At 42.8% G+C, this 21,500-nt stretch overlaps 1 protein-coding gene across 2 annotated transcripts in view; it reads right to left on the minus strand.

Annotated features, from left to right (window-relative positions):
- The window catches only part of LOC310790334 (uncharacterized protein), a 52,262-nt gene extending 36,000 nt beyond the window's left edge, over positions 1-16,262 (minus strand). For both annotated transcript variants that reach the window (XM_083652008.1, XM_083652007.1), the window contains exon 1: positions 16,150-16,262. In XM_083652008.1, coding sequence (XP_083508134.1) covers positions 16,150-16,184 — 35 coding nt within the window. In that variant the 5' untranslated portion in view covers positions 16,185-16,262. The remainder of the gene's footprint in view (positions 1-16,149) is intronic.
- Between the last annotated feature and the right edge of the window lie 5,238 nt (positions 16,263-21,500).

The raw sequence follows: 21,500 nt of genomic DNA on the forward strand, positions 1-21,500 counted from the left end.
TGGGAAAGAGCGGAGTGAAAGGAAAGAAGAGTCGGTTAGATAAACAGACAAATATTAGAAAGAAGAGACTTAAGGACACGGATCTTTTAGTTGAGACTAGCAGTGGCATTAGACCAAAGATAGTACAAAACTCAGGGAGATGATCACGCGCACGCGCACACATACACAGACAATAACTAAGCAAAGAAAAGGCTTGAAAAATGGAGAACACGCCATCCGGAGACAAGAGAAAATGAAGCTAGTTCGAGCTTGTGGCTACTCACTGATGCAATGGGGCTCATATTTTCCAACCATGCAAATAATAATAAAACATACTCAAACTGATTTTTTTCCCCATCCAATATTTACATGCTGAGTGTGGGGGGGGGGTCATTTATGAATAACAGAATTTAAAAAAAATAAGATTTCAGACTTTCCAATTGGGCAGCTGGTTAACAATGTCAATGTCAATCTTTTGTTCGTCTATAACCTGGTTTGTAATCTGGAATGTAATGTAATCTGCCTGTAATCTGGTGTTTAGCCTATGTGATGCATGATTAGCCATGCAGCTCATATCACCTCAGTCAAACATCACTTAACCTTTCTTTCCACAACTGATCATATGGGGATCTGGGCTTTAGCATTAGCACTGCTAGCAGTTTAGAGCTAGCTTAAGTGGGTGCAACTGTTCGACTGAGTTTGTACTTTGAGACGTTTGTCTATCGTCACAAAAACTGGTCTATAAACCTGTTAAAATACAGTACTTACTTTGTAGGTACTCGTTTGAATATTTTGCAGGGAAAAGGAAAGAAACAAGGAAATGTGTAGCGCTAGCACACAGTGTTAAAATATGTGGTTGATTTAGCCCAACGTTACAATATACAATAATTTAAGGAGCACAAATATGGTTTGAGACTTTTATGCTAGCTTCTGATACTCCTGCAGTTGCGCTGAAAATGCTTCTGACACTAACTTTGTGTTTGGTAATCGGTTTATTATTTTGCATTATATTTTTAGCCTAAACACAATTCATGTTTCAATTTAATTGTACAAAGATTATAGGTAACTCATGGGCAACATGTTGTTAGCCAATCATTTATATTTTATAACTCATAACCAAATAACCAAATGTAACCAAATATTTTGTATGGATACGATTGAATCAAGCAGTGTAGCGTAGAAGGGCTGACATTGTTTTTTTTAACTAGTTTTGCTGTTGTAAATGTGTAAAGTAGAACTACATTCAGAGTTTAAAAACCTTGTAAATCTTTTGAGAGCTTTTTTCCACAACACTGAAACTATGTTTCACAGCAAAACAACATTTAACAAGCTGTAGAGCTCTCCATCTGCCCTTCATTTCACATATACACACATACACTACAACTGCAAGTTACATCATTTGTAGATCTGAACTTGTTATTCCATAAAATGAAAAACCACAAAAGCTGTCTAGAGTCCTTAATAGCTTGTTTTGTGTGTGTGTGTGTGTGTGTGTGTGTGTGTGTGTGTGTGTGTGTGTGTGTGTGTGTGTGTGTAGGTGTGTGTGTGTGTGTGTGTGTGTGTGTGTGTGTGTGTGTGTGTGTGTGTGTGTGTGTGTGTGTGTGTGTGTGTGTGTGTGTGTGTGTGTGTGTGTGTGTGTGTGTGTGTGTGTGTGGGGTCAGCCCCATTACATAATAAAGGATTACTGATTAGGTACACTCAGGCCCAGTATGGAGTCTGTTTTTATTAGGCAGAGAAACCCATTAACACCCACATACACACACAATATAGCCACCCACATAAACATCCATCCTGGGGCACGCACATGCACACGCACACACCTCAGTGCTATGCCATCTGCTGTCAGGTAAGTCTTGTCCAGATGATGGAGACACAACACAGTCCAAATCCATCATGCGTGGCCTGAGCAGCATGTTCTGCTCTACAGTATACAATTATCATCAGTCAATCACAATCACTTTTATTGCCACTATATGTAAAGATTACATACAAGGACTGTGTCTTAGTGTAAGTATGCAGCGTATTGGTCATATCAATCCTATCATTAGAATGCAAAGTGCCTGTCTGCGTGTGACTGAGCAGAATTGTGTTCGTCCACAGCTATGCCATTTTACGTGCGATCGGGCTGAATCTTTCAGGAAGTGTAAAGAGCACCCCATGCGGGTGACCTAACGGAGCCAGATTTTTTAATTCGGTAATTGGGGCTGATTAATTGCTGATTGCCGAAAGCGCAAACCACAATTGCCCAACTGCGCATGCTCACAACAACCAGTGATGTCACTCGAGCAACTGTGTCATAGGTGATGTCACTCGAGCAGGTGATCTTCTTCCAGGCTGAGGTTATAACCGGCCTTCTAAAGTTTAGTTGCACTGTGTTATCGGACGTCTGGTGCCTGGGCAACAAGATGTCCTCTTCCTGGAACATATTCAGAAAATGAATAACAAGAATGCAAAGTGTCTGTGTGTGAGTGTGTGAGCAGAATTGTGTTCGGCCACAGCTATGCCATTTTACGTGCGAATGTTGCCGATCGGGTTGAATCTGGAGAATGTGGAAATAGACAGAGACAGAGTGAAAGCAAAGTGAAAGAGACAGACAGAAGCAAAGACAGGACATGGAAATAGACAGACAGAGACATAGACACAGACAGAAGCAAAGACAGGACATGGAAATAGACAGAGACACAGACACAGACACAGACAGAAGCAAAGACAGGAGGACATGGAAATAGACAGACAGAGACACAGACACAGACAGAAGCAAAGACAGGAGGACATGGAAATAGAGACACAGACAGAAGCAAAGACAGGAGGACATGGAAATAAACAGACAGAGTGAAAGCAAAGTGAAAGAGACAGACAGAAGCAAAGACAGGAAGGACGTGGAAATAGACAGACAGAGAGTGACGACATAGATCTTCTATTACTATCTAGATGGGTCACCGCAGGCTCCGCCAATTCTAACAAGTGGTAGCAGCAAGTCTCCCAAATGGTCACATGGCCACCTCTCCCCTGACGTCTTGTGAGAGGACTGTGCCTGGTGACGCGGGGTTAGTGCTGACCTAGCAAGCTAACTTGAAATAGAGATTGTGAGTTCCCAAACTCCACACAAACCACACATAAAAACAAAGCTGCAGTTGTTGGCCCGTATTTTTTCTAGCGACAGATTTAGCTTTAGCTAATCGCTTCCTGCTAAGATGAGTTCCTGTTGCCAAATCTCGCGAGAGTGTATTGCTGAGATAGAGACAGGTCTTGAACAGTTTAATTTTCTCCTGATCTGTCAGACAGAGTATTTACTTTAATGAATATGGGGCGAAGGGATCTGTCATAATCTGAGATCACGTTGACTTTTCCCATTGACTCCAATAGACTCAGACCTGCTGAAAACCTCCTAAGGGCCTGTGTCCACCTGGCGTCTTTTCCTCAGGTCCAGCGTCTATTTTCAATTGTTTCCAATGGGAGGAGAGCGTATGCGAGCGCACACGGACGTGTAGAGAAAGTGCAGAGCGCCCAGCGTCTTTTTTCGGCGTTTTTGTGCGCCGACTCCCAGCGCTTCCAGCTGAAAATATTTTAACTTTTCAGAAAGACGCTGGTGTCGGCTGCTCCTTTTCTGGTAACTAATCATATGGAAAAACTATCGCAACAGAGACAGAACGGCTCAATTGTGGGAGCAGATCGGCTAGACACTTAATATTTCTGGTGAGTGTTGTGCTTACTGCTTTTAATAGCGTAGCCTACCTGTGTTGTTAGCTTGCTAGCTGTCAGCTATCAAGCTGAACTAACGTTACTTGCAGACTGCTTCCTTGTATATTGTGCGCTGGGATCAGCGTTCCCCAGCGCACTCCCAGCTTTTAACGTCGGAAAAAGAAGCTAGGTTTCCAAAACATTTGGAAAAGCCCATAAGCCCATAAATCAAAGATTGTTTCCTCTCAAACTGAAAATCTTGGCCGATGCCGATATTAATGTTATAACATTGGTGCTGGTATTTTGCACATCGGCCGATATACCAATATGATTGCTGATATATTGTGCATCCCTAAAGCAAATCCAATCTAGTTAAGTTCAGCCTCAATGGACCTGGTATTATTACCCAGATAGCAGTTACCTGATAGCTTACGGCTCTATGTAAATAGGCTACTGTCAACAATAACATGCAGAGAGAGCAATGGGTCTAACAACCAGTCTCTCAAAGTTCAGAAAAGATACACAATCTCAACTCAAATAGACTTTCACATGAAAATGACTTGGGATTTCGCAAGAGTGACTGCTTACAGACTCTGGGACCAGCTCTGTAAACAGCTGCATGCCTCTTCTTGTCCATCTTTAAGTGAATCCACCCTGGTGACGCATGGGCTTCAATTAATAGCAGGCCCCATATACTGGACTCAGTGCTTTTAAAAACAGTCACAGATGCTGGTATCCAACACTTTAGCACCTTTCTTGATCACCCTCTACACCTCGGACTTCCGTTTTGACTCTGAGAAGTGCCACCATCAGAAGTTCTCCGACGACTCCTCCATTGTCGGGTACATTACCGACGACAACGAGGACTACAGAGCCCTAGTGAAGAACTTTGTGAAGTGGTGCAGCAACAACCATCTCCAACTCAACACCGGTAAAACTAAGGAGATGGTGGTGGACTTTCCGGTGGAGTAGGAGGAGGCCCCCAACTCCCATCATCATCCGTGGGGAGGAGGTGGAGATGGTGGACTCGTATAATAAGTACCTGGGTGTACACTTGAACAATAAACTGGACTGGACCGACAATACCGACGCCCTCTACAGGAAGGGGCAGAGCAGGCTGTTCTTCCTGGCTCAAGTCCTCAAGGCTCAAGTCCTCAAGGCTCAAGTCCTTTAACATCTGCAATAAACTGCTAAGGATGTTCTATCAGTCGTTCGTCACCAGTGTCCTTTTCTTCGCTGTGGTATGCTGGGGGGGGGGGGTAACACCAATACGACGGATGCCAGCTCGGTAGTTGGAGCCAAGCTGAGCAATCTGGAGGCGGTAGCAGAGGCAAGGACTAGGAGAAAGCTGCACGCCATCCTGGACTACCCCTCCCATCCCCTCCATGGTGTGCTTATGGAGATGAGGAGCACATTTAGGCACAGACTTATCCCCCCCACCTTCCCCGACATACCACAAAGAGCCTCGGACCTTTGTGCCAGTTGCTATTAGGGTCCATAACAAGAACTGAGCATGCAGGCTCATGCATTTTGCACATGCAGTTTGCACACGCGTTCTTGCACATATGGCATTGCACTTTACACATAACTTTGCACAGGGACTTAGTGACTTTTATTGATTTTAATCTTTTATTGTTTTATTGTTTTTACTGTCTTTATCTAACTTCTGCCTGTGTTTTTACTCTTCTGCTGCTGTTGCTGTTTTAGACACCTGAATTTCCACAGGGATAAATAAAGGTTGCATTCATTCATTCAAGTAGAAATCCATTGTCTGCTGCAAACTTTAATGGAGATATCTTGACATGTCAGAGTTTTAATTGCCTATTTTTCTCCACCAGACATTTTTTACATTGGGAGGAAAAAGGTTCTTCATTTGACATTCAGTTTCCCTATTGGCTTGCAAGCATTAGGAAAAAATACAACCGTGATGTGAACCACGATAAGCAGTAAAAGCTTCGATTTCCGTGGCCGCAGGAACGCTTCTGACTAGTCCGAGGAATCCGCTAGAAATGGTGTGTTCTCCCCCTCAGATAACCTGATTATATTACAGTAAGTGGGGATTTTCCACCAGCGTGAAACTCTGGCTCCTGAGTGACTGCAGCAAACAAGTCCTCGGCTGTGTGGTCCTGCAGAGTCAAAACAGGCCTGAATAGGCCATGTGAATATGGTTAGTGCAGAATGAACTGACCGAGGCTGTGAGGGAATCTCTGCTTTCTGGAGGTATCGTCCATCCCCTGAAGTACTCATTCACAGGCCATCTATATCTTTCTGGAGGTATCGTCCATCCCCTGAAGTACTCATTCACATTCACATTCCATATGGCGTTCTAACACTTTTAGGGTCATATGATTGATGATTGATGATATGATGATATGATTTTCGCAATGCAGAAGAAAAGAACAGATGGAATCATGGAATTTGGTAATATAAAAATGGAACTGTAAAATAAGCAATATTGCAGAATTTTCCATACTTCCATAAATTGATAAAAGTAGGCCTACACATCTAAATCAAAAGTAGATTGAATTATTGTCGTAACCTAAATGATTGCATAATTGTAAAATAGGCCTAGAGAAATAACGATTGGGGTGTTTTGAGAGGGGGGGACCCTTACGTCACCTCACAACTTGATTCTCACTTTGAGAAACCTGTCGAAGAGGATGGCTGAGAGAGCCAAGTCATCAAAAAAACTAAAACATCGATCCTAACCCCTAAATTAAAATTAAAGTGGGGGGAAAAAAGGGAAATAAAACAGAATTTGGGGTAAAAAGTATACGAATTTCATATGCCCTACACTTTCTATCAACTACTGGGACTGAGCAGGATCATGGCAATATCATGGAACCCATGCGGGAACCCAAAAGAGACCATCCCATGACCTATTTTAGGAGCTTGGCCAAGGCTTAAAAAACAAGAAACTAGGGAATCCATCGGTGCCACAAAAAAAAACAAATCCCAAACTTGAGTCTCTCTGCAGAGCGAGGGAATATGAGAGACCGAGCAGAGGAAGAGTGAAATATGATGTTGGTGGGTCAATGATGAGCTGCAAGCCTTCAATTGACACTGGCAGAAAGCAAGGCAGCAAGCAAGAAAGAAAGAATGTGGAGGAAAAAGAAAGACAAGAGAAGGAAAAAGTTTGCTCAGGCAGTTTAAATGATACATGTGGCCAACTGGGATGAACCACTAAGTATAGATATAGCTTCAGACAAACTTGCAGTGTATACACACATCTACAGCAAGCATGTCAACTTACAAGTGTACACAACATCAAGTAGGCCATATACAATTTGAGGAGATCTACGAACGTATAGTATCTGGTCCTTTCTTCTGATAGGTTCAAAACAACATCAGACTAAAATGTCTACTGTGCGCAGACTATACATCAGACTAAAATCTCTACTGTACGCAGACTATACATCAGACTAAGGTTGCTTTCACATATAATGTCAGATATGTCACATATATATGTCAGGCCTTGTCTGGAATATGGAGGAGTCCTCCTAGTGGGATGCAACAAAAAACAGACGGCACAACTGGAGAGAGTGCAAAGGAGAGCCATCAAAATCATCTCCAGAGGCAACCTGATCCAGCCTCAACTCCCATCCCTACAAAGCAGGAGAGAAGAGGCAGCAATAAAACTGGTCAAGGACATGATGAACACACATCACCCACTGCATGACCTGCTCCCACAGGACAGAGCCAGCTGCACTGGCCGGACACTGCGGAGTGGCAGACAGCTCACGACCTTCTTGGCCAGGACAAACCGCCTGAGAACAGCAACCCTGCCCACTGCTGTGAGACTCTTTAACACTCAGTCTTAAGAGACTCTTATGTCTGTGTTTTGATGTATTATTGTGTTTCTATGACCTGAAAATGTGACCTGTGACCTGTGATATGTCGTCTATCAACTGGCTCAAAAATCCTTGTGATTGAAGTGAATTTATCGGGTGGAATCAAAAACGGACGAAGCTTTCTCCTGGATTTACCTGGTCGGACTATTTCATGGAAAGAGCTAGAGCAGGTCATAATAGTTTGCACATTCACAGTCAAGTAGGCAGTAATTCCCCTCCAAAAAACATGTATTTTCAATTTGATGGAGGAAACTGCACATAAAGGAGAGGAAACGTAACACTGCACAGACCATTAAACACAATTTGTAGTGAAGTTTTGCTGGATAACCGATATCCAAGTTAAATTTCATGCCTGGGGACAAATGTGAAAGTGAATGAATTTGTTGGAAAATAAGACCGCAATTAAAGTCAAATCCAAGAATCTCAGCACAAAAACACATCCATGGCAGGCCTGCTTCTGCTGTAAGATGACTTTCATGCCACGGAGAGCAGTGGGAGAAACTAGCTCATCAAAAGCTGATAACTGTCGCTAACTTTAGCAGAGTGCGTAAATGACCTGGAAGACTCAGCTACTACAATTACAGGCCGCATCAAGCCAGCAGGAAATCTAAGCCCAGTGTGGTGAGAAGGAGATAGGGTTACTATTGCAAGACTTTCTATTTTAAGTCAAAGGCCTTAAGAGTACTGGCACAGTGAACTAGCATCAGACCTTTAAAGTAATGCACTAGTGAGCTGAAGTTTCTCTCTTTCTGCTGGTGCTGCTGTTTTACATGCCACTGCGGAGTCATAATCAAAAGTTGATGGTCTGTTCGTTTGCCTCATGTACAGCTTTTTAATGTGAAAGCCATGTTTGATGAATTGCCGGCCAAAAAAGACCAACCCTAAGCTCACTGTCCCTAAACAAATGTTTTAAAACGCCGATTTAATACTTAACGCTGACTTCCATAGGACAATCTAATCAGCAATCTCACCCTGATATGATGGGAGAGAGCATTACATGGAATTTTACTTAAACTCACTATGTAAAGAATGTTGAGATTGTAAGAGGGAACGTAAAGACCAGTCTTAAGGCCTATTTGCATGGGACTAGCTAGCATAATGTGAGGAGCTCATAGCCTGGTAAAACCATCTGGATCACATGACCTCATAGCCTGGTAAAACCATCTGGATCACATGACCTCATAGCCTGGTAAAACCATCTGGATCACGTGACCTCATAACCTGGTAAAACCATCTGGATCACGTGACCTCATAACCTGGTAAAACCATCTGGATCACATGACTTCATAGCCTGGTAAAACCATCTGGATCACATGACTTCATAGCCTGGTAAAACCATCTGGATCATGTGACCTCATAGCCTGGTAAAACCATCTGGATCACATGACTTCATAGCCTGGTAAAACCATCTGGATCACATGACCTCATAACCTGGTAAAACCATCTGGATCACGTGACCTCATAGCCTGGTAAAACCATCTGGATCACGTGACCTCATAGCCTGGTAAAACCATCTGGATCACATGACCTCATAGCCTGGTAAAACCATCTGGATCACGTGACCTCATAACCTGGTAAAACCATCTGGATCACGTGACCTCATAGCCTGGTAAAACCATCTGGATCACGTGACCTCATAACCTGGTAAAACCATCTGGATCACATGACTTCATAGCCTGGTAAAACCATCTGGATCACGTGACCTCATAGCCTGGTAAAACCATCTGGATCACATGACCTCATAGCCTGGTAAAACCATCTGGATCACATGACCTCATAGCCTGGTAAAACCATCTGGATCACATGACCTCATAGCCTGGTAAAACCATCTGGATCACATGACCTCATAGCCTGGTAAAACCATCTGGATCACATGACCTCATAGCCTGGTAAAACCATCTGGATCACATGACCTCATAGCCTGGTAAAACCATCTGGATCACGTGACCTCATAGCCTGGTAAAACCATGGTAAAACCATCTGGATCACGTGACCTCATAGCCTGGTAAAACCATGGTAAAACCATCTGGATCACGTGACCTCATAGCCTGGTAAAACCATCTGGATCACATGACCTCATAGCCTGGTAAACTCACATTCCGTTTCGCCGCACGGATCAGTCTGGACTTCCACTTGGCCCGCCCCCTGCGAATTCCAAAAATTAGAATGTAACCGGGCCAATCAGGGACTGCACAACGTAGTTACTCTAGTAGGCAGCTACCAGTCACCACCATTGTAGCGCTAGCTAAGTATCAGCGATGGCTGTAGCGCTCTTTGTAGGGCATGCAGATTGATAAAAAATATAACTTGAGTTCAGAAAAAAGATCAAATATACACAACATGCTGTCTATATAACTTAGAAATACTAAATAAAAAAATATCTGCAATATCGGCCAATGTACCGGCCGATACCGATATATGGGTTATCAGCCAATATCGACCGATAATATCGGTGGACCGATATATCGGTCGGGCTCTACCTCATATACTACCTCTTTAGTTTCTATAGCCTCATATACTACCTCTTTAGTTTCTATAGCCTCATATACTACCTCTATAGTGATTTATTTTCACAGAGAAATTCGGTCTTCTTCCGATAACCATGGGAGTGTGGGAGGGAATTCTCGACAGGTCTGCATATCATCTGCTTATTACTGGAGACTGAGGTATACACAGGCATAGTACTCTCTCATAAATAGGTTAATCTCTTTAGTTGTGACTCTTGACATTCCTCACTTATCATTCAAAGCAGAAATCACATTTTTGACCAATAAAAGATAAAATATGGTTGAAATTAAGGCAAAGTAAGAGCAAATAGGCATTCCCTGCTTTTGTCTATAGATTCCACTACTACCTCAATTTTTCCAAGACCGGAGAAAGATAGAAATCATGCATCTAGAAGATCAAGAAGAACATAATGTATATGGTTGAAATCTAACAATTTGATATGCACTGGATTATTATCAGGGGAAATCTGCCTTTAAATACAGAGGTCATTTGTGTTGTAATTTTTGCTCAGCATATTAGACATGGGAGATCCATACCTCCTCCACTATTATGGCATGGTTAGTCCCATGCAAATAGGGGCAGTCTTAGACAGGAGCCTGTCAAAGAAGTTCAAGTCTGACTCTCCACTTCTCTTGTCCCGTCACTCTCCACTGCATCTGATCTAATAAGGCAGCATGATATAAAACAGGACGCACGTCACTCTCCCCTTCCTCTCTCCTCTCTCTCTTGGTAAAAAGCGGTCACATGGGTTCTGTTATTGTCTAACCCATCTCCATTATGGAAGGAGTTTGCTTTAAGCTACAGTACAGGACCATATAAGGAAATACAAAGAAATGAATTAATAAAGAATGTGGCCATATAAGGAAGTACAAAGAAATTAATTAATAAAGAATGTGGCCATATAAGGAAGTACAAAGAAATTAATTACCGGTAATAAAGAATGTGGCCATATAAGGAAGTACAAAGAAATTAATTAACAAATAAATAATGTGGCCAGATAACAACAGAGCTCCACCACCTCTTTTCTCCTTTCTTACCTCCTTTATCTCTCTCTTTCTCTCTCTCTCTCTCTCTCTCTCTCTCTCTCTCTCTCTCAACCCTACATACCTAAAGCAGGAACGGGCCCACAGTCTCCAGAACCACAGTATTCCCTCTTGACCCAGTCAACCATTCATCCCCTGCATGGTCGGGTGACTGAGAGGGGAAATGAATCATTTGATTTCGGCACTGAACTCCAAAGAATTCCATTGTTACGGTGACTTTCTCAGACCTTAAATGTGAGAATGTTTTGAGAGGGTCAGCTGAGACAGATTTTGACTTCTTTGCCCGTCTTCAAATTCTTGATTAGGCTACTCTTCATTTCAGGACCATAATTTCATAAATGCATAATATGTGTTTTTACTAGCTATAAATGGCAAGTAAAGGAATTTTCATTTGAACTTGAAATACTAGAAACTTGTCACAGTCTTTGCTCCACAACATGGGACATAAGGTAACTTCCTCGTCTTTCAACTTCCTCATCACGAGAGAGCCGAAACCAGAACCATAACCTAACCTTAACCAAGTTATTTTACTTGCATAACCTTAACCATTGTTTTAGTTTTCAAATTAACCGATGTGACGCGTTTCAAATTAACTGTGTGCCACACTACGTGTATCACCTGCACGCACCGTTTCGCTCATTTTGGGAGTCATTGGACTTAATAGTCTTATTCTGTCATTTCGGTATGAGGATGTGTTGTCTAATAAAGGAGAAATGCCATAAAAAGTTTATCAAATAAAACCTGGTTTGAACAAGAATGTACTTGTCTGCTGGTAAGAGTCTTCTTAGTGTTTCAACATCAGCTATCAAGGGCAGAGCCAATTCTTCTATCATCATCATCATCATCATCATCATCATCAGAGACTGTGGGGTTGTATGCAACAGCAGGGCCTGATACAAAGCCAACTGCAGGTTATAATAAACGCTCCGAGTTCACAGATCTAGGCTAGAAAAGGAGAGTTTAGCCTCTTAGTCCAGCATACACAATTATCCAACAGAACAAGGGAAAACAACATGAGTGATTGGCCACAACCAGAGCCTTATAACTGAAAGGATACTGAAGGCTCAAGTGATTTCAGTGGCTGAACTCTTCTAGGGAATCTAGGGTTCTGGTAAGGGGGATGTGTGTCGGTCGTAACCCACTTCACTGGCTGTGAAGGAATATTGGAACTTTAGGATGCATTTGATTGGTAGAGGCTTGATTGAGCTGACCTGAGGTTGCTAGATGGTTTGTTTTCACATAACCATCTGGGAACGAGTCACTCGGGAAACCGTTTCAAAGGGCAGGCACTTTCAAAGAATACCTGGGAGGTGATTGGATGAACCATCTGTCTATCACGTCTATCACGGTGGCCATGTTTGGAAAGTAGTGCCGGTTACTGTACCTCTTTTCCTTCCAAAAATACTGATTATGTGCATTTTGGATTAATATTTCATTGTGTGGGGAGTACCCGAAGCACAACATGTATTTTGGCGCAGTGAGATGTGTGTTTTGGCAGATTTTTAACAGCTGTACCATTAGCCTCCATTCTATTGCGATACTACCTAACTTCACGACTGTAGCTCACTGTAAACTGTGTGGACAGTGCCAGTAAGGCATGGTGTATCTTGGCTATGTGGGGGGGATGTGGCAAATGAGCTCAACTCCAGAAAAAGTGGAGTATCCCTTTAAGTTTGACATTTGTTCCCGAACGGACAGGACCCTGAATGGCCTCGATGGGTTTGTGTCGGGTAGGGTTCTTAGGTTCTCGCCTCTAAGTCAGGTTCAGATTCAAAAATCTTGCAAGGCTTCATCTTCAGAATGTGGGACACGGTCCAATTTGGCCTTGCAAAAAGTTGTTTTCCCCCTCGGGCCTGGTGATGATTCAGACACAAATTCTTTGGGTTTGGCTCTTCCATCTCGTCTCTCTTCCCAGCCTCCTCTCTTTCTCCGGCCTGTTTAATATGCAGCTGCGCTCGTAGCAACAAGCCTTACATGGACTCTGGGAGACACTGACCAAACTGTCCCATCCATCACCCAGTGCCCTGTCTTACATTCATTTCCAGCTGCATCACCAGTCCTGCTGTACAAACTCAACCTACCCTGCATGGTTATATAACGGGTGTCAGCCCCATGCTTGACCATTTCCATCTGAACCACAGATTTTTACATTGTTGGCGGACTGAATCTAAGCTTTTTTGTATTTTCTTTGGCCTGTTATGATGTTAGCTACTAGCTAGCTGTGTCAACTCTCACACATTGTCTGACCCTAATTTCAACAGAATGCAAAATACCAAGAGCTTTACGATGTGGGCCTATCCGTTTCAGAGTGAAGTTTATAGCAGCGCTGCACCACTAACAGAAGGTTGTGGGGACAATGAAGGGAGACTAATAGGTTTTAGCAGAGCTTGCATTGCTTTCATTGTGACTGGTGGTCACTGGTCAGAGATCTCACCCTGGTTTTGGCCTTGTTGGGCTCAACCATAGAGCTGAACAGTCACGTGACATCTTTTGCCCCGGAAGTGAGTTTCCCATTCATTTTCTCTATAGACATTTCAAAAATCCTTATATAGCGAGTTTTAAGGCTGGAACCAAGCCAACCCGTCACCTACTGAATCATTAGTGACATTTTTGCTCCAAGTGAAATGTTTTATGTCACTCACAATTCAGTAGGTCACGGGGTGGCTTGTTCCAGCCTAAAAACTCATTATATAAGGATTTTTTAAATGTCTATGGAGAGAATGAATGGGAAACTCACTTCCGGGGCAAGAAATGTCACGTGACTGTTGAGCTCTATAATCCATGGAAACCACATGATGGTGATCTGGGCTTATCGATTTCAGGAAGGGATCATGTTATTATGACGCAGGGAATTCAACGAGCCCCTACACTAGAAATGGACAGAGAGAGAGAGACAGAGACAGAGAGAGAGAGACAGAAAGAGAGAGAGACAGAGACAATTATTGTGGTACAGAGGTGAAATAGAGCAGTGATTCTCAATCCTTTTCATATCAAGAAACCGAAAAATAGTCCACATAGAGGCACGGACCTTCATCTGAAAAGATTTAGTCTTTCTGAATCAAATCTGAGATTTTTTTATTGTTGGATATGATTTTGTCCAGAGGAATTATGGACAAAATCATATCCAACAATAAAAAAAATCTCAGATAAGTAACAGAGAAACTATGATCACAACAGACATTCTTCTTCTACATTCTCCAATTGTGTTAACTTCTTAATAAATGAAATAATGGCAGGTTTAACAATTCATCAATTTACTGGGGACCCCCTGGAACACCCTCAAGGACCCCCTATTGGTCCCCGGGCCCCACGTTGAGAACCAATGGAATAGAGACCTCAAGTTAATCTTGGTTTTCTGTACGAGCCAACAGAAGAGACAACACAAATCAGACTCTTTCATTGACTCTGCCTCATTCTCTGTGTGGAGCTTTCAGTCTATCCCCTCTCCTCCCAAACACACACACACACACACACACACACACACACACACACACACACACACACACACACACACACACACAGTTTGTCTTATGAAGTGCGCACAGTGGGCTATAAAAGCTTGTATTGTTGTCATGTCATGAGACTAAAAGCACAAAGACAGTGGAAGGGGCATCAGTGTACCCAACACCACATCTCTATAGCTCTGGTAGTGAAAAGACACTTCAGCATGTTTACAACACTAAAGGCATTCATTATCTCCCCCCTCTGTGGCACCATTACACTGCCAGGGCCAGAGTCCTATATATAGACCAGTTATAGCATTGAAATCAGAGGAGGCTGTAATCAGCTGAATTGAAGACATGTAGGAATTTCATTTAATTTAGTTGTCTTACACCGATTTAGATGGGGAAAGTCCCATATCAGCCGCCGTCACATAAGCCAGTCAATTGAGTTTATGGTGAGCTTATTATAATGTTCTATCTGCCTTCAGGATAGCTTTTCAGCATCCATTGAGTTTTAATGGAGATGGGTCCGTTTGCTTTAGAAATTACAGACTCAAAAATCATGGTTTTGAAAACATGACACCACATATGTCGACAGGCACTCGTAGAATAGGTTCATGTGACTAACTCAGTTTGGACCAAAAAGTCAGATGGAACCTTTTATGGCACATTCCTGCCAAATCAACGGAATTCACATGAAATCATATTCATCCACCTGCAATAAAGAAACATGATTCCGCTGCATGAAAATCACAAAGAGAAAGTATATTTTGTTCGGGGATGTTCTTCTGACCAGTCAGTCGGTCATTCACTTCTACTGGGAAATCATTGCTTTCTGTCAGTGTTAGATTAGCTGCCACAAAAAACAACATCAACTTTGGAACTAGTTTGGACGTTTTGTGTGGTGTGCGTTGGAAATGACAGGTCCTGCCGAAGAGTCAAATGACAGCTACATCCTCTGATACATCCCTCTGAAAAGCCTATTTACTCTACAGGTGATGATGATACATGGCATGCAATGAAGCAACATGGATGAGCAATATTGCCCTCAGCAGGGTGGATTGTCACTTGGAACAGAAATCAATGTGGAAAACATATTGTGCAAACATACTGCTTGTTTTAATTACTTCTAATGTCAGACTTCTTGCCTCACGATGCAGTTTTGCAATCGACAATGACATCTTCAGAGAAGAAACTTACATCCTGCACTCTACAATGACATCATCAGAGAAGAAACTTACATCCTACTCTCTACAATGACATCATCAGAGAAGAAACTTATGTCCTGCCCTCTACAATGACATCATCAGAGAAGAAATTTACGTTGTGCCTCTACAATGACATCATCAGAGAAGAAACTTACGTCCTGCCCTCTACAATGACATCAGAGAAGAAACTTACGTCCTGCCCTCTACAATGACATCATCAGAGAAGAAACTTACGTCCTGCCCTCTACAATTACATCATCAGAGAAGAAACTTACATCCTGCCCTCTACAATGACATCAGAGAAGAAACTTACGTCCTGCCCTCTACAATGACATCATCAGAGAAGAAACTTACGTCCTGCCCTCTACAATGACATCATCAGAGAAGAAACTTACGTCCTGCCCTCTACAATGACATCATCAGAGAAGAAACTTACGTCCTGCCCTTGAAGCATCCGTACATCCCAGCCATGCTTTAACACAGCAGCAGAGGCAAAGCTCCTGTGCAAAAAGCAAACTTCTAGACGTCTTCTTCTCTAAATTATTCTTTCCCCGGGTCAGCCCACGAGATGTCTTCTTCTCTAAATGATGCTTTCCCCTGGTCAGCCCACGAGCGGAGGACCAAAGCCTCAAATCCAACACTTTGTGGTTTTGTTCTGCATGAGGGTCCTTTTTCTCCCTGTCTCCTTCTTCGCGACAGAAAATATGTCACTCCCAACTGTTTTCCCACTGGAGAAGATAGTCCCTCTCTCTTCCAAGTCAAACCATCCTCTGAGCTTCTTCCCCTTTTTGAGGTCCACAAAACATCTAACTTCATACAGCCAGGACTCCCGTCTGTAAACTTTGGCAGCGGTGGGCACTAGTGCAGCGAGCGAGCAGTGTTCACATACTACTACAGCAGGCAGGGGGGATTATGACGGGATCAGGATGTGACACACACACACACACACGGAGCAGCCTACAAAATGACAGGAAGAAAGTCCCAAAATCAGGAATCTCCCCTTCAAATGAATGGGGATTTAGTGTGCCTCCAGAAAAGGAAAAACGCGTGCTTCCTGAAGAATCCCACGTCTCAGGAGAGACTTGTGTAACGTTAGTCCAAATGAGAGTGGTACAATACTGACAGTCAGCTAGAGGGAGATCATCTAACTGACTATAAATGAATGATGACTGGCTGAGCTCCACTCCTCCCGGAGAGGCAGGGCTGGAGGGAGGGGACAAGGTAGAGAGGGAGGAGTGAGGGAGGAGGCCAGTGAGGCAGGGCTGGAGGGAGGGGACAAGGTAGAGAGGGAGGAGTGAGGGAGGAGGCCAGTGTCACAGACTGCCCCCCCCCCCACTCTTCTTACCCTTCCCTTCTTTTTCTTTCTCTTCCTCACCCTCTCCCTGACTATTCAGCCGAAACAATAGCCTGTTGCCAATATTGTCTCCGAAATTAAAGGTTTCAAAACTAACCAAGAGCAGGTTATGCATTCAAACCATAAGGGGGTGATTATGTGTTTGATGTGAAAGCAGGCACAGGCAATGTGTTGTGCCTTTGGTAGCCATATCGGAGCTCCGCATCTTGGAGCAATGGCTGAGAATAGCTGGTTGCAATTGGAAACTTTACAACACATAGCTAAGTTTTTTGACTGTGAGAACTATTGTGTGTTTTGATGTCCCCAGCATGTTAGCTAGCTGCCTCGTAGCCAAGCCAACATATCTGAGTTGTCAAATAGAACTAGTCCATAGCCACCGGGGATGTGCAAACCACACACATGCAGACTTCCGGGGATGTGCGAACAGTGTTTTCAAATAATTTTTCAATCATCCTCCAGAGGGCGCAATGATATCACTATAGCCCTTTTCAGACACGTCACGCAGGCGCAGTGAACTCTGAACTCCTGGCAGCCATCTTGAGTTTAGTGTGAAAGTAGGGAAGGAAACCACACCTTTGCAATATGAAGCGGGCGAAGAGAAGCGTTGTGTGGGAACATTTTGATAAGAAAGGAGAAGATACTGCCGTATAATACTGTGAATCAGTGTACAGCTACAACATGACGACGACATCAATGCTCCATCACTGAACAGTGTTCATTCAGATAAATTGACTGGCTCCTCTTCGTCAAACCTGGAGCAACCCACCATCAGCTCAGCGTTTAAGAGGAAGAGTTGTGACACACGGCGAGCAAAGAAAATAACCCAGTCGATCTGCGGGGTTATAGAAAAAGAGATGATGCCTATCTGTATGGTTGAAGGCAGGGGATTTCAGCAAATGATGCAGCTGCTGGAACCAGCATACAATATCCCAGGCCGAAGCACAATCACCACGCGCATTGAGAAGTGGTACAAGGACGCTAAGTCGAAGTTGCTAGCACAGCTAGCTGACGTTACATCTACAAGGCAAGGTTGCATTGACGACAGATAGCTGGATTGCCCTGACAACCGAAAACTACGTGACCGTCACCTGACACTACAGGCTACTAGAAGGTACCGGTATGCCTCTACATTTTTATATGTGCAATACTGTGAAAGATATGCAATATGTTGCTGGCTGCTGTATAAATAAAGGTTTTATTGAGGAAAAAACACATTGTTTGGAAAATTTTGCATTTTTAATTACAATTAATCGTTTGGTTGATCGTTAATGTTACCGATGATCGATTCAGGAATTTGGAGGGTCTCCAGTGTAGTTTCTTATTTTTAAGATATGAAAAACTGAGGAGGGGCGGGGCTTTAAGTATCTCTCGCTCTCCTTCTCTTCTTCACCCCCTGGTCGTGTGTGACAGCCTGTTGTAGCTAATAATCACTATTAAGTAAGGGGCTTAGCTACAGCCACTACAGCTCTCTGTGTGTGTGTGTGTGTGTGTGTGTGTGTGTGTGTGTGTGTGTGTGTGTGTGTGTGTGGTGACATAAGGGTTGATCCTGGCTGAGACCCTGCTGCCACTATTCCCTCTCTCTCAGCAAACCATTGGCTCTATGTTTCCACTGTTTTATGCACATTTTGTAGAACTAGGCAGCGGGCTCGCCCGCTGCGTGGGCTCGTCTGCCCTGCTGAGCTGTCCCTGCAGCTCGCATACGCAGCTCAGCCGCTGCAAGTTGGACGCCCCCATTAGTGCTTTGCTTGCACCTGTGTTTACCCTGCCTTTTTGACACAGAATGGCCCCCGTGAAAAGGGTATATTGATCAAATTGGCATCACTGATGACATCACTCACTGATGACATCCCTCACTGATGACATCACTGATGATGTCACAATGCCTATGACATCATCAGTGATGTCACAATGCACAGTTGCTCAAGTGACATCACTGATGACATCACTTCTAGTTGAGTGACATCACTTCCGGGACAAAAATTGCAGAGCCCACTTGCTTCCTTTTTGTTATGATGATGATGATGATGATGATATATATCACTTTCGCTTTTTTGATTAGGCTATCCTGATTTGCAGTAGGCTATTCAACGGAGCCAGGCCATTTCTAGGAAACTGACCTTGATGTTGTAAAAGCCCCTAGAGCTGTGTTAAGCTGGCCAAAGTAACTGGAAAACGGGTTTAAATTCCTGCACATTTAAAATGTTGCGCTTTGATTTTGGAAGCTAAATGCCCAAACAAAAAGTCCAGTTAATAGAGACATTTGATCGATAATATTCTTCAAGAGAGCCATAAGATTTATAAACAAAACTACTTATAGAGAACCGACAAACCCCCATACTTTATCAAACTAAAAACACTCAAATGTAAAGACTTGGTTGACTACACTGTAGTTTGAACTGTTCTGTAGTCACTAGGGATGTTCATTTTGAAAATTTTCCAAAATCGATAATCGGTGAAAATTAACGATCAATTATCGATTATCGATCATATTAATACTTAGAAAATTTTCAATATATATATTTTTTTTACAAAATTAATGCCTATGGCAGAAAATACGAAAGACAACGTGGTCTCCTCAATGAACTCTTTATTTCAATGTGTCTCCTCTCCAACACTGCTGTCCCCGGTGTGAATTTACCATGTTTAAAACAGTTTTGTTGGCACAAAGGCCCGTGCCCAGCCAGAAAACCAGAGACTATATGAAGCTCCACCTCATGTTAGTCGGCTGTGCAATGGAGTGGGGCGAGGAGGAACGAATTCCACCCAAACCTAGTCCAATTTTTTTTTTTTTAATAATTAAAAAATCGATCCAAATGCCACAGGATCGATTCCAATCCTTAACGATCAATTATCAATTTTCGATAATTGATGAACATCCCTAGTAGTCACTACAGAACAGTTCAAATCATGTACCAAAAGTAGTTTCAACTGAGAGAAACTCATCAGGACTTTTGTTCAAAAAACAACTACCGGTAGTCAGGACAAATACAAAATATCACTGTATTAGCATTAGAGGAGTTCATCTGTGGAATAACTGTAGTGAAGAATTGGTGTCATGAAGATCACTTATTTAATGACACACACACACACACACACACACACACACACACACACACACACACACACACACACACACACAGTCAATAGTACTACCTGTGTTTGTAGTTTGTCAGCTGAGTTGAGTTGAATGATCAATAAGGATTTGCAAAACAATGACACTGATTAAATCAATCAAAATACTTTATCTGACCAACGATTGGGGACGTTTCTACTAAGATTTCAGGTTTTGTTTCTTGGAAACATGTTTGATCACAACAGCAGTCACTGAATCTAATCTTAGCATAGAAATAAAAATGTGATCTTAGTGCTGGGATGTTTGTGTGAAAATTAGCAATGTAAAGTGACAAAAACACCCAAATCACATTCATCATAATCATGATGTTAATCGCTGTGTTAGCGGAATGAATTTCTCAATGCCAGCATGCCCAGACTGATATCACTGTGTGTGCGTGCGTGCGCAAACGCACACACACACATGTGTATGTGTCTGTCTCTGTTGGATCTGTCTGTCTGTCTGAATCATTGTTTGCATCTGTCTGATTGTTGTCTGTGATTTATTTTTCAATCCGATGCTGAAACCGATCTAAGATGTCAAATGTCAGATGTCTCCAGAGGTGTGTGTGTGTGTGTGTGTGTGTGTGTGTGTGTGTGTGTGTGTGTGTGTGCATCAGTCAGTTCCAGAGCTCAGCAGCTCTATTTCAACAGTATAAAGTCTCTCCCTCTGTGTGTGTGTGTGTGTGTGTGTGTGTGCGCGCGTGTCCCTCTCTCTCACACACTCACTAGGATGAGTTTTGGCATGTTGGGATTGAGAAATTCCTTTGTACGCACACATACTCATTTCTATGGAAGCATCAATATTAGCTGTAAGACATCAGGAAGCTAACAGGCTGAAGTAGTGCTGACAAAAGTGTTTCCTCCAATACGTTCAATGTCTCGTCAATACGTTCAATGTCTCATCAATACATTCAATGTCTCATCAATACATTCAATGTCTCGTCAGCAGGAAACAGGATCCTGGAATTTCCCATCCCGAATCTCTCCATCTTTCAATCAGTATAATATTATTAAGGAAAGAAGAATGCATTATTCATACTACAAAGTTTCCCAACCTGTGATGGTGAAATCGTGACTCTCATGTGAATTATGGAGAGTGGAGAGTGGAGAGGTATTAGTCACAACCTTGGCTTTTACCAGGAAAACGGATATCGCAATCAGAATTGTTTTGCAAAGCTAATGCGTCTGATCCAAGCATGTTTTTGAGTGATACAGAAGAGAGAGAGTGGCGACAACGGAAGTCCAAAATGTGTGACTCACGTAGCTATAGTGTGTGCGGGGGAATACGTTTGAATGCATAGAAAGTTGATAATATACAA

This window comes from Poromitra crassiceps (genome assembly GCF_964638095.1).
Source record: "Poromitra crassiceps genome assembly, chromosome: 15".
Classification (NCBI taxonomy): Eukaryota; Metazoa; Chordata; class Actinopteri; order Beryciformes; family Melamphaidae; genus Poromitra; species Poromitra crassiceps.